Here is a 12,528-nt window from a genome sequence, read left to right as displayed (position 1 = left end):
TGAGATTATATATTAAACCTGTTTTTTAAACTGTTGATTATTTACAAGCGACGCGATACGAAAAGTAATTGTCTCAAGATGGAGCGTTCACGATATACATTTTAGATAACTCGCTTATTAATTAGTAACCCATAATTTTGAAGAAAACGAATTAGAATATTCACATTATAATAATTATATTAATGTTTTAGTTACGGGCTGTTATTGGTTTGAAATAGAACACGTTTCGATAGGAATTATATGGTAAATAGTTAAATCTCTTTAAATTAAATGTTTGAGTTATGTTTGTAGATATGATTTTTTATGTTACTGTGATTACTTATGACCCTCATTTAGTTTATTTTGGCAGGATATTTTTTTTTATTAAGATTTATTTTTATTAGTAAATTACTAACATCAAAGTTAAATAATAGTATCTTGGCTTCTTTTAAGATTACTTATTTATTCATATTATAAATGATTGATATGTCGATATGACTATTGATGCCTCCGGGATCTTCTCGTGGTAATAGATCCCAGAGGCATGCCTTGTTGTCTGAGTGCAACTGAATGTATTTGTGACAGGTTTGGAAAAACTGTGTGTTGAATGGAAGGTGGTTTTTATTTTTAAGTAGAAATAAAATTCGACAGTTGTGTAACGTAAGTTGGTCTCTATATTATGATTTTTATTTGGCATCAATGCTGTATATGAATAAATGTATATACAAAACGAGCAGTGTTGGCCAAGCGTCTTACGGGGGTGACTATCGAACCTAAGGTCGTTAACATATAAAATAACACTTCCTGGAGTAACAAGTCTTGGACTTAAAAATCAACATGTGTCTGGCACAGGCTGATCACCTACTTACCCGTACAAAAAAGTGATCAAAGAATGATCATATTCAAACGTAGGCGTTAGTCTTATAATTCACGAATTATTATTCGTTAAATGTTTTCAAGTAAAACGTTTCATACGAATGTAAAATTAATTGGACTTAGAGGTTTTTTTGAGAACATGTGTATAAATCGAGGTAACAAATGAGGCTGTGTTCCGCTAGTTCACGGCGCACTGGCTCGCTCCGTAACAATATTTGTTGATAAATGGATAGATAGGCCGGATAGTTTATGCCGCCGATCCAACAAATTGATACACTAGGTGTTATTAACTTTCTAGTGGTATGTGCCTGAGACGTATCTAGAGAAATATATGTGACGAATATATTTTATGTCTGATATATATGGTATAAATGGTGAATGTAATTGTTATTAACCTGACTAAGGTTTTACTGTTGATTTAAATATTATATTATTTTGAGTTAGAAAAAATAGTCAAAGTTATAGAAAATAATAATAAAAAAAATTCTTTTGTTAACATAGCTTTTACACATTGAGAAAACACTTTTTAAACGGATTTAAGCTATGAATTATTATTAAAAACTTAAAATTATTTACATAATTTTTTTCCGACATTTCGTATGCTTTTCGGCGCGCGTTTTTTTTCAGTCACCGTGACCACGCACGCTGAAAAGCACGCGAACGTGGAAAAAAAATAAAATAAAAAAAAGTTTTTAATAATAATACATAGCTTCAATCCGTTTAAAAAGTGTTTTATTAATTCTAATGTTGTATTTACGTAATTTTTAAGATATAAAATAAGATATAGATAAAAGAGTTTAGAAGTATTTTAGTAGATACTAATAAATACATGATATGAAAATCATTTTAGCCTCGTTGTTTGTAATGGGATTTCGCATTAAAAATATACCCCGATTATTTAGATGGGCTATTAATGAAACCTTTTATTTAGATGCGACATCACGATGTACGACTGTCGTAAAGTCATCAAGAGATTTATTCCCATACCAATATCACAATGGTCACACTGTTGTTGAATATTTATTACATTTGATCGATTTTTTAACTCTTTTTTATTTAATGTACATGGAATAACTGCATGTAAATGTTGCGGCCTTATATCTGTACATATTATGTAATGAAATAAATTAATGACGCTACAACCTTTTTAGGTCTGGGCCTCATATTTCTGTATCTGGTTCGTGATCATTTGTTTATCTATTAGGCAAGTAGGTGATCAGCCTTCTGTGCCACGCCGTCGACTTTTTGGGTCTAAGGCAAGCTGGTTTCCTCAAGATGTTTTCCTTTACCGTTCGAGCGAATGTTAAATGCGCACATAGAACGAAAGTCCATTGGTGCACAGCTGGGGATCGAACCTACGACCTCAGGGATGAGAGTCGCACGCTGAAGTCACCAGGCCAACACTGCTGTACATATTATGTATTGAACGTAGTATTTTAATTTTATAAGTATTTATATAGTATATTCATTCCGAACTGTAGTACTTGTACCTATTCAGTTCTGAATACATAAATTCATTCTTTGTACTGAGCTAAGCATTGAAGTAGAGAAATTGAACAGGTGATCGTAAACAATTTAATTTAACAAACCTAATCGCAGGCATCGTATCCAGTACTCGACTACTTTGTCTAACACTGCCCTCGCCTGATCGGCCGCGCGCTTCCCCATGAATAATTGCACACAAAACCGACGCACAATAGCCAATGCGAGTGTTTAAATGCCCTATTAAATCTTGCAGAGTGCGTAGGATTCTGTGGGATTCAATTACGCTTTGTTCCCGATGAAAGGCACCGGGACTGAAGGTGTAAACCGAGCCGCGAGAGCCATATCCCGACACCTCTAACTCAATGAGCTCACTCACAAAAGGTGAGAAATAAGAACGTAAGACAAAACGTATCGCGCTAGCCAGGGGGATTGAATAAATGCTAAATTATATAAAAGCAAATAAAATTCTCCCATTAATGAGCGAAAGGCGTTGCGTATAATTCGTCCAGTGACATTAACAAAGGACGGTCTCAGTTGCCGAGTCGATTGCTTTGCGCGGGCGAATTGCGGCTACGGACTGAATAGGGATTATTTGATTGCATTTCAAACGTGTTGTCTTACTGAGCTGTCTTAATGTAATTGGGGACAGGTTCAAATATTTCACTAAAGAGTTTTTGGGGTTTAAATATCTAAAGAATTTACGAAGCTCTTATTCTTATACTGATGAATAAGGCAAAAAACAGCAGATTCAGAAGCCATATAAACCTGTAAAATTGTATTTATACCCAAGGTAAATGATACGTTTATATCATACGGCTGGTTTAAAACATTATTTGGGAACTGTTCGATGTAAATTACGTAATATTCATAACGCATCTTTTGATATTCCATTGTATAAGTCGATCGTTATTTCCTGAAGTATAAACAGACAATATTCCATTCGAAAACCAATTATCATTTACATATCATAGACGAGGTTCCGATGGAACACTCGCTCGTAGGCTCACACTCGGGGTCAATATATTTACCGTATTACCACTTCAAAATGATCTCATCTCCGCCCGATATGGCTTGGAGGAAAGCTGGTTTGTCTAAGAGATAGTGCCATCAGTGGAGCTCAACCTATCCTGGATATGTGTCCGCTAGATGTATGTATACATACCAAAACAAGACGGCCAGCCAAATCGCTTTTGTTAAGATTTTATCGCGTTGTTAAATACTTCTAACCAGTATGAAATCGGGCGTATTTCAAGCGGCCGTTTAATTCGGGCGTTTAGTTATTTAAATACAAATTTAATCCAATTACAATAATGACTAGTACTACAATTCGTTTATATCAGATTACTCAATATTTTATACATAATTGGATATATTAGGCAGTCCTTTCTCATGAGTTCCCTGGGCATTGTCGTACATAGAAGTAGTTAAAAAAGACTGACATAACACTCGTTTTAGAACATCAATATAAAACGTTTCACTTTGATACCGCTAGATTACGCTCGTCGAAACGATCTATGATCTGTTATTCTAAGTATTGAAGTGTTTTGATAAGTAATTAAGCGATCGACACGACTATTTACTTTTGAGTGCCATCATGCCTCATTAAGGAACGGACGTCTTAAAAGCATTGAATTTTTTTTATCATGAGTGTAATTAACGTGGTACTTGATATTGAAGAACACTTAAGATTTTTGTAATATTGTATCATGTTACGCTATTTACACCAGTGATTCATATAGGTGATTATTCGATACGTTTTGTAATATGATTTATTAGGTCGTTTGGTTTGGAGTAATTCGATGTTTTTCTTTCATAACTTTTCGGGATATAGAGCATTTTTTTGTTGTGTTATCCGTGTAATTTGTGTATAAAATATATTATAATCATAGTTACTCTATATTGTTAATGAAAGGCGAAAATTTACAATCTATACTTTAGTAATTCTTATTGCGTCTCTAAGTATGTAGCTTGCTACTCTCGTTAAAGCAGTAACTTTTAAATCTTACGTTCTTGCAACTATATGATATACATATATTTTCTGTTGTATTCATTATTTTAAAAGCCATAATATTATGCAAAATCGTGTGGGAATGCATATCGAATTGAGGCAATAAAATGTCATGCTTAAAATAAAATAGAAATACTATCCAATACGCTACTTTATTTGAATAATTTATTTACCTACTCGAAGACAAGTTGATATTATTGGATGGGTGTCAGATTAGGCGTCACTGCCAATAAATATTGTAAATGTTCGATGTTATTCACCGAGCGTCGGGCCCGTTGATGTCTTTTGTACTGCGCGGGCGGTGCTGGTTTTCATTTTCTCCGTTATAACTTTAACTAACAATGCATCTATAAGGTGTGCCTATATTATAATGGTAAAGATTTTTAAAGGCGATTATTATTGTTCACAAGTTGGACTATGTTTATATAATTAAAGTGTAGACATCCTAATTTCTAATCCGCGGAACATTACACGTTATTAAAATGAGACAAATTTATTGCCTTGCTCCGATTATACCTTTCGATAAACGCAGACCGGTGATTATGATATCTCAAAAGTTTAATCACAGCTTAAACCAGTATCAATAAAAATCGAATAGCTCACGTTAGAATCAACAAGGTAAGAATATTTAGAAGCGTTATCGTCGTGATCAAGTCTAACAATGCGTTCGATGTTGTTACAATATAGCAACATTTTTAACGTTTCATCGATGTAGCAATCGTTAAATAAATTCCCTACGCCCTCTCGAAAGCTCTGATTAATATCGTACACGGACCGTTGTAGAGGCTTTTTTTTCACTTTCGTGTTTTCGACTTTGATATTTATGATCAGTGACAGATAGTGAATGGTGCGTACTTGTTGACTAATGTTTGAAATTTTCTTTACGTGTACTAATTGAATTTATTTCAGTAAACTGACTACTGTGTTGCATTAATGTGGTTGATATTTATTGATTCAAAATCTGAATACACGCAATTAAGCAACGTTTGAGAATTTCAATTTAATTTTAAGCTATGGTCCGTTCTACACTCTGAATGATTATGGAGTATTTTGTCATTTAAACAATTTATAAAATTGTTATAAAAATAAATGATATTAAATTGGAAATGGCTTGACTTATGTACACTAAATGTTGTAAGTGTTCACATTTATAACATCCTTGCAACTTGCAGTAACAATGTATATTAAACATTGCTAGTGTTGTAAAATAAATTGCCTATTAAGTTACATGTAATAAGCCAAGATGCAAGTGTGAGAGAAAATTAATTTTTTGCTATAAAAATAACCATTTTGCCGTACGCGGTTCAGGTGCGGTTTCACTGTATATTGTAAAACAATAACAGGTGAACAAATAACTGTTATCTAGCCACAAATACGTTTGTATGGGGCATCTTTCTATTTGTACTTTTCAATAACTGATGTAGCAATTTGAATCATTACTAAGTTTTTGCTTTTGCAAAATGGTTCATGAAGTAATGCAGGTTGCAGGTGGAAGTTTCTAGATTTCTTTGCCAAATTTGACTAGGAAGGAACGTGGTGACATTGTTAATATACCTTTAATGTATGACTTAATTTTTAATTTTTATCAAAAGCAAAGAACTTTCACTATATTTCTTTATTGAGGCAGATCTTTTTAGTAAATTATTGACTCTGGGCTAATGCTTGAAAATATTTGGTAAGGTTAAAACAAAAATTCTAATCTAATAAATTATTCCTAAGCGTTGACAACGTTCTTGCGCAGTACTTGACTATCTAGTTATATTATATATCATAGTTATATTATATATCATAGTTATATTATATGATATTATAGATAAAGAATGGCGGAGAGTTTATTGCCAGTTCTTCTCGTCCTTGCTACGCCCTTAATGTACTGGCAGTAAATATAAAATTAGAAGCATTTAGAATTTGGTATATATGTCTTTATTGACGTTCATAATTGTACATTGTGTTACCTATATGAATGATTTTTGACTTTGACTGGACTTTGAAGTATTGCTTAAAAATTTTGCTTCATTGTGTAAGGAATAGTAATAGAAAATACAACTCATGAAGTACTAAAAGAGCAAAAGGGCAAGTGTGTATTAGAATAGCTCAAAGTGCGTTTGGTCTTACAGACCGCAGAATGCGTTAGCCGCTGGCGGGATTGATTCCCTTTTATGTTTGTTCCTTATAAAAAAAAATCTTGTTATAGTAATAAATTAAAAATAACCTTTATATTAATAGAAAATAATATATTTTTAACAAAATAGTACTTAATTTTTATACGCAATATTTATGCAAATATTCGACTTGAGTGTTTAGTTTTAGATTAACTATATCGCTGTAGTTAATAATCTAACTAGATTATCTTATCTTTCTTGTTAGAAACCGGTACAAATAGTACTACTATGATATTCTTATATGCAAAGAAATAGTTGCATATTTTAAGCAATGATTTATTTTTATATAGTGATTTAAAATATAATTTGTACGTATTGTTGTACAACAGTTTTTCATTAGGTCACGAAATTTGGTATTTCAAATAGTTCAAAACAGCGCAAACAAATGATATGCAGTTGTTTCACACCTACTTAGGACATCTCATTACCTCGGATTGAAACTCAGCGGTCGACGTCTCCTTACGCATTTGAAGCAAAAAATATGCTATGCAATATCCTAGCCTCAGCCAATCATTTGAATATTTCACTCGCCTCGACTATTTTTAATCGGAATACGAAATGTGCTTGTATAAGCAGCGAATAATTTTCGTCTTTTATCGGTAGTCGATGAATAAACATGAGATTTTACACAGTAATTATCTTGTTAGTGTGAACTTGTGAAGTTTTTTTAATTGTATTTTTGTATACGTGCCTGGTAGTAACTGTATTATGTTTAAGTTATGTATTAGTAATGTATTTTTGCAATCGAATTTAATGAATATTGGGGTAAAAATATAATTATCTATTTTTGTGATGTACTTGTTATTATCAAATAGAAATCGGATTATTAGCGTTCACATTCTACATTTTAAATATTATAATAAATATGTATTTAAATTTAGCCTTTATCATCTGAGTGTCGGTGACAATTAATTGGTAAAAAAATAACATTATAACTATTTTTTGCTTTTTTGTTAGCAACTAGTTTTTGTTAAGGTCAGTTGTGTTAAAAAAATTATATATTTTTGTTAGTTATTGTATCATGAAAATGCCTATTTTATAGTATATATTATTTGCGGTCATGCAGGAGTGATTGTAGTGTATATAACAATAAACTGTAAAAAGAAAACTACTTAATAAATTTCACTTTGTTTTATTTTCTATATCACTTTTGGACCAAAAATAGATTTTTACAATAAATATTTGCCGTTGTAAATTACAAAATATACATTGATGGGACATTCATGAATCCTAACTAACTATAGCTAATTTTATCACAGATTTTGGCAGCAGTGCCTTATAAGTCGTTCTAATAGTAATCGGCAAGATTTGCCTAACAAGCACAGCCTTAAAAAGGCCCTACACATGGTGTAACATAAACACATGCATAAAATGTATATATTTACCAAATTACATATGCTCTACATACATTGAAGTAAAGGCTAGCTTTAGTATGAAGCTATTTACATATTAAAATTACTTACAACAAAAGTCAATATTTACAATACATACGCTAACGGACTAGCCATCACAATATACACTGCCACTGGGTACAGTACTTTCATTCACTTTTCACTCACTACACATGGACGGAAAGGTTTCTCGGTGATGATCTAGGGGGTAACTGGTGCGCGCCGTGAGCGGGATGCGGGGGCAGCACAGGGTGAGCCCCGTGCACTGGAGGAGGCGGCAGCGCCCCCAGATGACTCCTCGGGTATTGATGTCGGTGCATGGCCATTGCACTCGCACCGGGGCTTGGCATGCCACGAAGCCGCTGCTTGTTATGCACATCGGGTAACGCGAACTTCAACTTTTCCCAAAAATGTTTATCCTCCCATTGGATATGCGTGTTTGTTTTTAAATACAGTCTTATATCAGGATCTAGGTCCTTTTGCGGCACTTCACCCAACAATATCACTATTAATCTCCGTCTTCGATCTCTCAGTACTTGGTGATGAGCTGATTTGAACTCAAAGCGACACCATTCGGACTTTATGAAGTTTTCACTTAATATCATAATCGTACGGCGCGACGATTCCACAGCTTGTATTATATTATCAGCTACATAGCCCCCGACAGGGAAGTCTCGGTAATGCAGATACAGTTTGTAGGCGGGGTCGCCTCGCTCCAACATCGGCGCGAGCTTCTCTGTGACCCAAGCTTCATCTTTAGAACTGTAACTTACGAACGCATCATATAATTTCTCTCTATCATCGCGGTCTACCTCGCTCGCTTTGTAGAATAATCTCACGCCGAATCTCGAGTGTAACCACACCCTCATTTCTTGTCTGAAGATGAAGACAATCATGACGGCGAATAGAACAAGTAAAAACGCTCCAAGGGTCGAAACGAGTAAAGGAATGTAATCTTGTACGTCCTCGTTTGTGATTATCGTTTTTGTGGCGGTTAAGTTTCCATTTATGCTGTTGTTTATGCTTGGGAGTCCTGTGCATATTGTGCCATTTTCCTCCACAATGTTAAACCCGGAGCCCGGTTCACTGAATATACCGTCACTGTACACTGTTGCGTTTGTCTCATTACGCGTGTAAATACATCTTACGTTTGATAAATCTGTAATTGACGTCACCCGTTTTGTCCACTCACGAAACATTTCTGTATATTCACAATCACAAGACCACGGGTTGAACGAGAGCGAAAGCGAAGTAATCGCAGGGTTGATTTGCCACACTGTCAAAGTCACTAATCTGTTGTTGTGTAAATGTAAGATCTTCAATCGAGCCATGTGATGAAACATCTCTTTACCAATTGATTTTATTTGGTTATTATTTAAGTATAACTCGCGTAAATTGTCTAGGCCATCGAATTCTGGTCCTTCGATGCTCGATAAAATGTTGTAATCCAAATGTAATATCTCTAACTCTTTTAATCCATTAAACGTGCGATTGTGTATTGTTTCTATGTTCGATGAGTTTAAATACAGAATTTTGAGACGCTTTCTGCCAATAAATGCATGACTGGGTAGCATTTTTATGTCATTACCGTCGAGATACAGTTGTGTGGCCTCCATAGGTATGCGATCGGGTAAAGAGTTTACATATCCCGCATTAGTGCATTCCACGACGTTCGCTGACCACGATTGGTCGTGGTAACAAGTGCAGTTGTTCGGGCAGGTCATCTCACAATCGCAGGCGTCAAAATCACAACAATGGCATAGAGCGAAACAATGAAATTCGTATTTACATAGAAACTGATGTGACGCGGCTTCTACCAAAGGCACGTACGCGTTTCCACGATTATACAACAATTTACAGTAAATGCTGTCTAAGTCCATTAGTTTAGGTTGCGTTCGAGCTCTGTTCCCAGTGTTTATTTTTTGTAACCATTCCATAGTACAATCACATTCTAATGGATTTCCGCCTATGAAGAACTCGGGCACTGATTTATCTTGAGGAACTGCGGATATTCTCAAAGAATTCGGGTCTAAACTTGTTATTTTATTGCCGTATAAATCGACTCTAGTTAAATTGGGTTTCTTGAAGAATGTGTAAGATTGGACTTTCGATATCAAATTGTCGTTTAAATACAACATTTCGACGGAGTTTGGTATTGCGCTTCCGGTTATTTCCGTTAGCCTATTTGAGCTCGCGTCAAACGTACTCAAAGACAGTTGTGATTCAATCTCAAAGTAATTTCCAAGTTCAGCAATTCTGTTTGCGTGAATATCCAGCCACTGCAATCCAGTTGGAATCATAGCGTAGTCGAACCATTCTAGGCGATTGTCGGAAATGTTCAGCCACACCAAATTAGGTAACTTTGCGAAAAGACCGCCAATGTCGGTCAAGTAATTCCCATCCAGTCTTATTGCCTGAAGATTCACGTTACCATCAAAGGCGCCAGCTTCAATTTTGTGGATTTTATTTCTAGATAAATTGAGTATTTTCAGAGAAGTCATTTTGTCGAACACGCCTTTGCTGATATTTCCAATGTTATTTTCCGTTAAACGCAAACCGTACATCTGTTGCATGGTCATAAATGATGCGTTCTCAATGCTCACTATTAAATTCTCTCCCAAGTCTAAAGTTTTAAGCTGTGGGATTTCTTTCAAAGCGATGGGAACTTCGTCCAGTCTATTCCCATTTATATGCAAATCTTGTAAAGACGTGCAGTTGCGTAAGGCATGCGGGTGTATTTTTGTTATTCGATTACTGTCTATTGACAACACAGATAATACGGACAGTCCAGTGAACGAATAACTCTCGATATTCGTTAATCGGTTATTCGATAATATTAATGTGTGTAAATTGTTCAGTGAGCTAAATACGTTTTCAGGTATGTGTTCTATAAAATTATCTTGCATTTTAAGTATTTGCAAATTGTTTAAATCTCTAAACAAAGCTATTTCCATTTTAGAAACTCTGTTGTGAGAGAAATCTAAAAACACTAGCCGCTTTAATCCGGAAAAAGTGGACGTGTTAATCCAATCCGAGGTTAATTCGTTGTGGGATAGGTCTAAGACTAGAAGTTGGAGCAAATCGCTAAATAATCCCGGAGCTAACACAGTAATCGTGTTATTGTTTAAATATATTTCCTTGAGCTCCTTTGTGTCACTAAATAATTCAGGCGGGAGGCTTGTCAGCTGATTATCAGAGAATCTAACTGTTGTCAGTGAGACGAGCCCTTCGAGGGCCCTGTCGGCAACGGATGTTAATCCATTTCCTTGAATATACAATTTTTGCAACCTTTTTAATCCAGATAAGAGACCTGGTGGTAATGTGTCTATTAGGTTTGTTGATAAATCCAGTACAATGAGATTATCCCCACATTTCTCTGTTGGGTGACGATGCGCAGTAGAAAATTGAAAATGGCTTATATCTCTCATTCGATTCCCGGTCATGTTTAAATATTCTAGATTTCGTAAAGTACATAAAGCTCCGTCCGGAAATGTTAACATGTTATTTTCACTAAGATCCAAACGTTCTAAGTTCTGCACATCTCTGGAGAAGGCAGTGGGTGTAACTTCAAGCGACATTGTTGACCAATCTGTATTATGCGTTCGTATTGTTAAGTTTCTCAGCTCTCGAAGGCCCGTGAAGGCGCCGTCAGATAGATTTCCAATTTTACAATATTCTATTGTCAGTTCCCTCAACTCTATAAGCTGCCGAAAACTCGCGGGAGCAAGAGAGCTTTGAAAGAAAAGGGCGTCACTACACTCAAGTCGCAGTCGTACTGTGAGATGGGGTTGTATAGCACTAAAGTTGGTGTTTTCCAATTCACTGTTTATAGTCCTTAATCTGCATTGTAATGCTACGCCAGCATCATCCTCATCAGTCGTCCATCTGCACTCGTCAGGAGCTTGATAACGAGCTCCCGTCGTGGACAATGATGCAGTCCACGCCGGTGAAACGGCGCTTAACGCCAATAAGGCGCTCGTGAACCACATTATACACATTGTTTTTATAAAACTTCACTTTAATACGAACATAGTTTATTTACATTCCATAGCACTACAACTGCACACAATTACGCAACACTATCGGCAAGTTCATATCGTTTATATTTCCAACTGAACTACTTCACGTTCGAAACCAGTCACTCTTGTTCCGCGAAAGCACTAATTGGACAAGATCGTAATTCCGTTCTATCTCACGAGACACGTACGCGTGCGTCCGTGCCGAGGACTGGGGTGGGACTGGCTCCGAGTCGAACCTGCATTGCGCTCGCGCACAAGGCCGCGCCGGTTCACGCGTTCCAACAGGTAAAGTTGTTGACGAAATTAAAACGATCTAACCGCCATATAGGCAGCTGTAAGTTACGCTCTATCGTTTTGGACTCGACGCTCGACAGAAAAATTCACGACGCACACATTGAAGCTCGATACGCAACACAGGGAGAGGGAACCGCTTTTTGTAATGCTCGAACAAGCTTTCAGTGAGTATGTCAGAGCAGGACGGATGGATGGTTACGAGTAGAGCTAACTTGGTGGGGGATTAAGCCAGCTGCCCAGGTAGTGCGCGGGCGCACTGGCGCGGTTGCCGCATGTTAACACTTCGCGGATAGAATTATGATATGAGCAATTCA

At 35.9% G+C, this 12,528-nt stretch overlaps 2 protein-coding genes across 2 annotated transcripts in view; one reads left to right on the top strand and one right to left on the bottom strand.

Annotated features, from left to right (window-relative positions):
- LOC123713842 (lysine-specific histone demethylase 1A) overlaps positions 1-12,528 on the top strand; it is a 345,388-nt gene that overhangs the window by 153,033 nt on the left and 179,827 nt on the right. The window lies entirely within an intron of this gene.
- LOC123713841 (toll-like receptor Tollo) lies at positions 7,661-12,115 on the bottom strand. Its single transcript, XM_045667728.1, has one exon. It carries the CDS (start codon positions 11,897-11,899, stop codon positions 8,069-8,071), a length of 3,831 nt encoding a protein of 1,276 aa, XP_045523684.1. The 5' UTR covers positions 11,900-12,115; the 3' UTR covers positions 7,661-8,068.

Source organism: Pieris brassicae, chromosome 8 (genome assembly GCF_905147105.1).
Source record: "Pieris brassicae chromosome 8, ilPieBrab1.1, whole genome shotgun sequence".
In the NCBI taxonomy this organism is placed as follows: Eukaryota; Metazoa; Arthropoda; class Insecta; order Lepidoptera; family Pieridae; genus Pieris; species Pieris brassicae.
The sequence above is the reverse complement of the archived record's forward strand: the minus strand, read 5'-3'. Positions and strand labels throughout refer to the sequence as shown.

Excerpts from the sequence above, each read along its gene's own strand:
- LOC123713841 (XM_045667728.1), bottom strand. The coding sequence starts at position 11,899 with ATGTGTATAATGTGGTTCACGAGCGCCTTATTGGCGTTAAGCGCCGTT.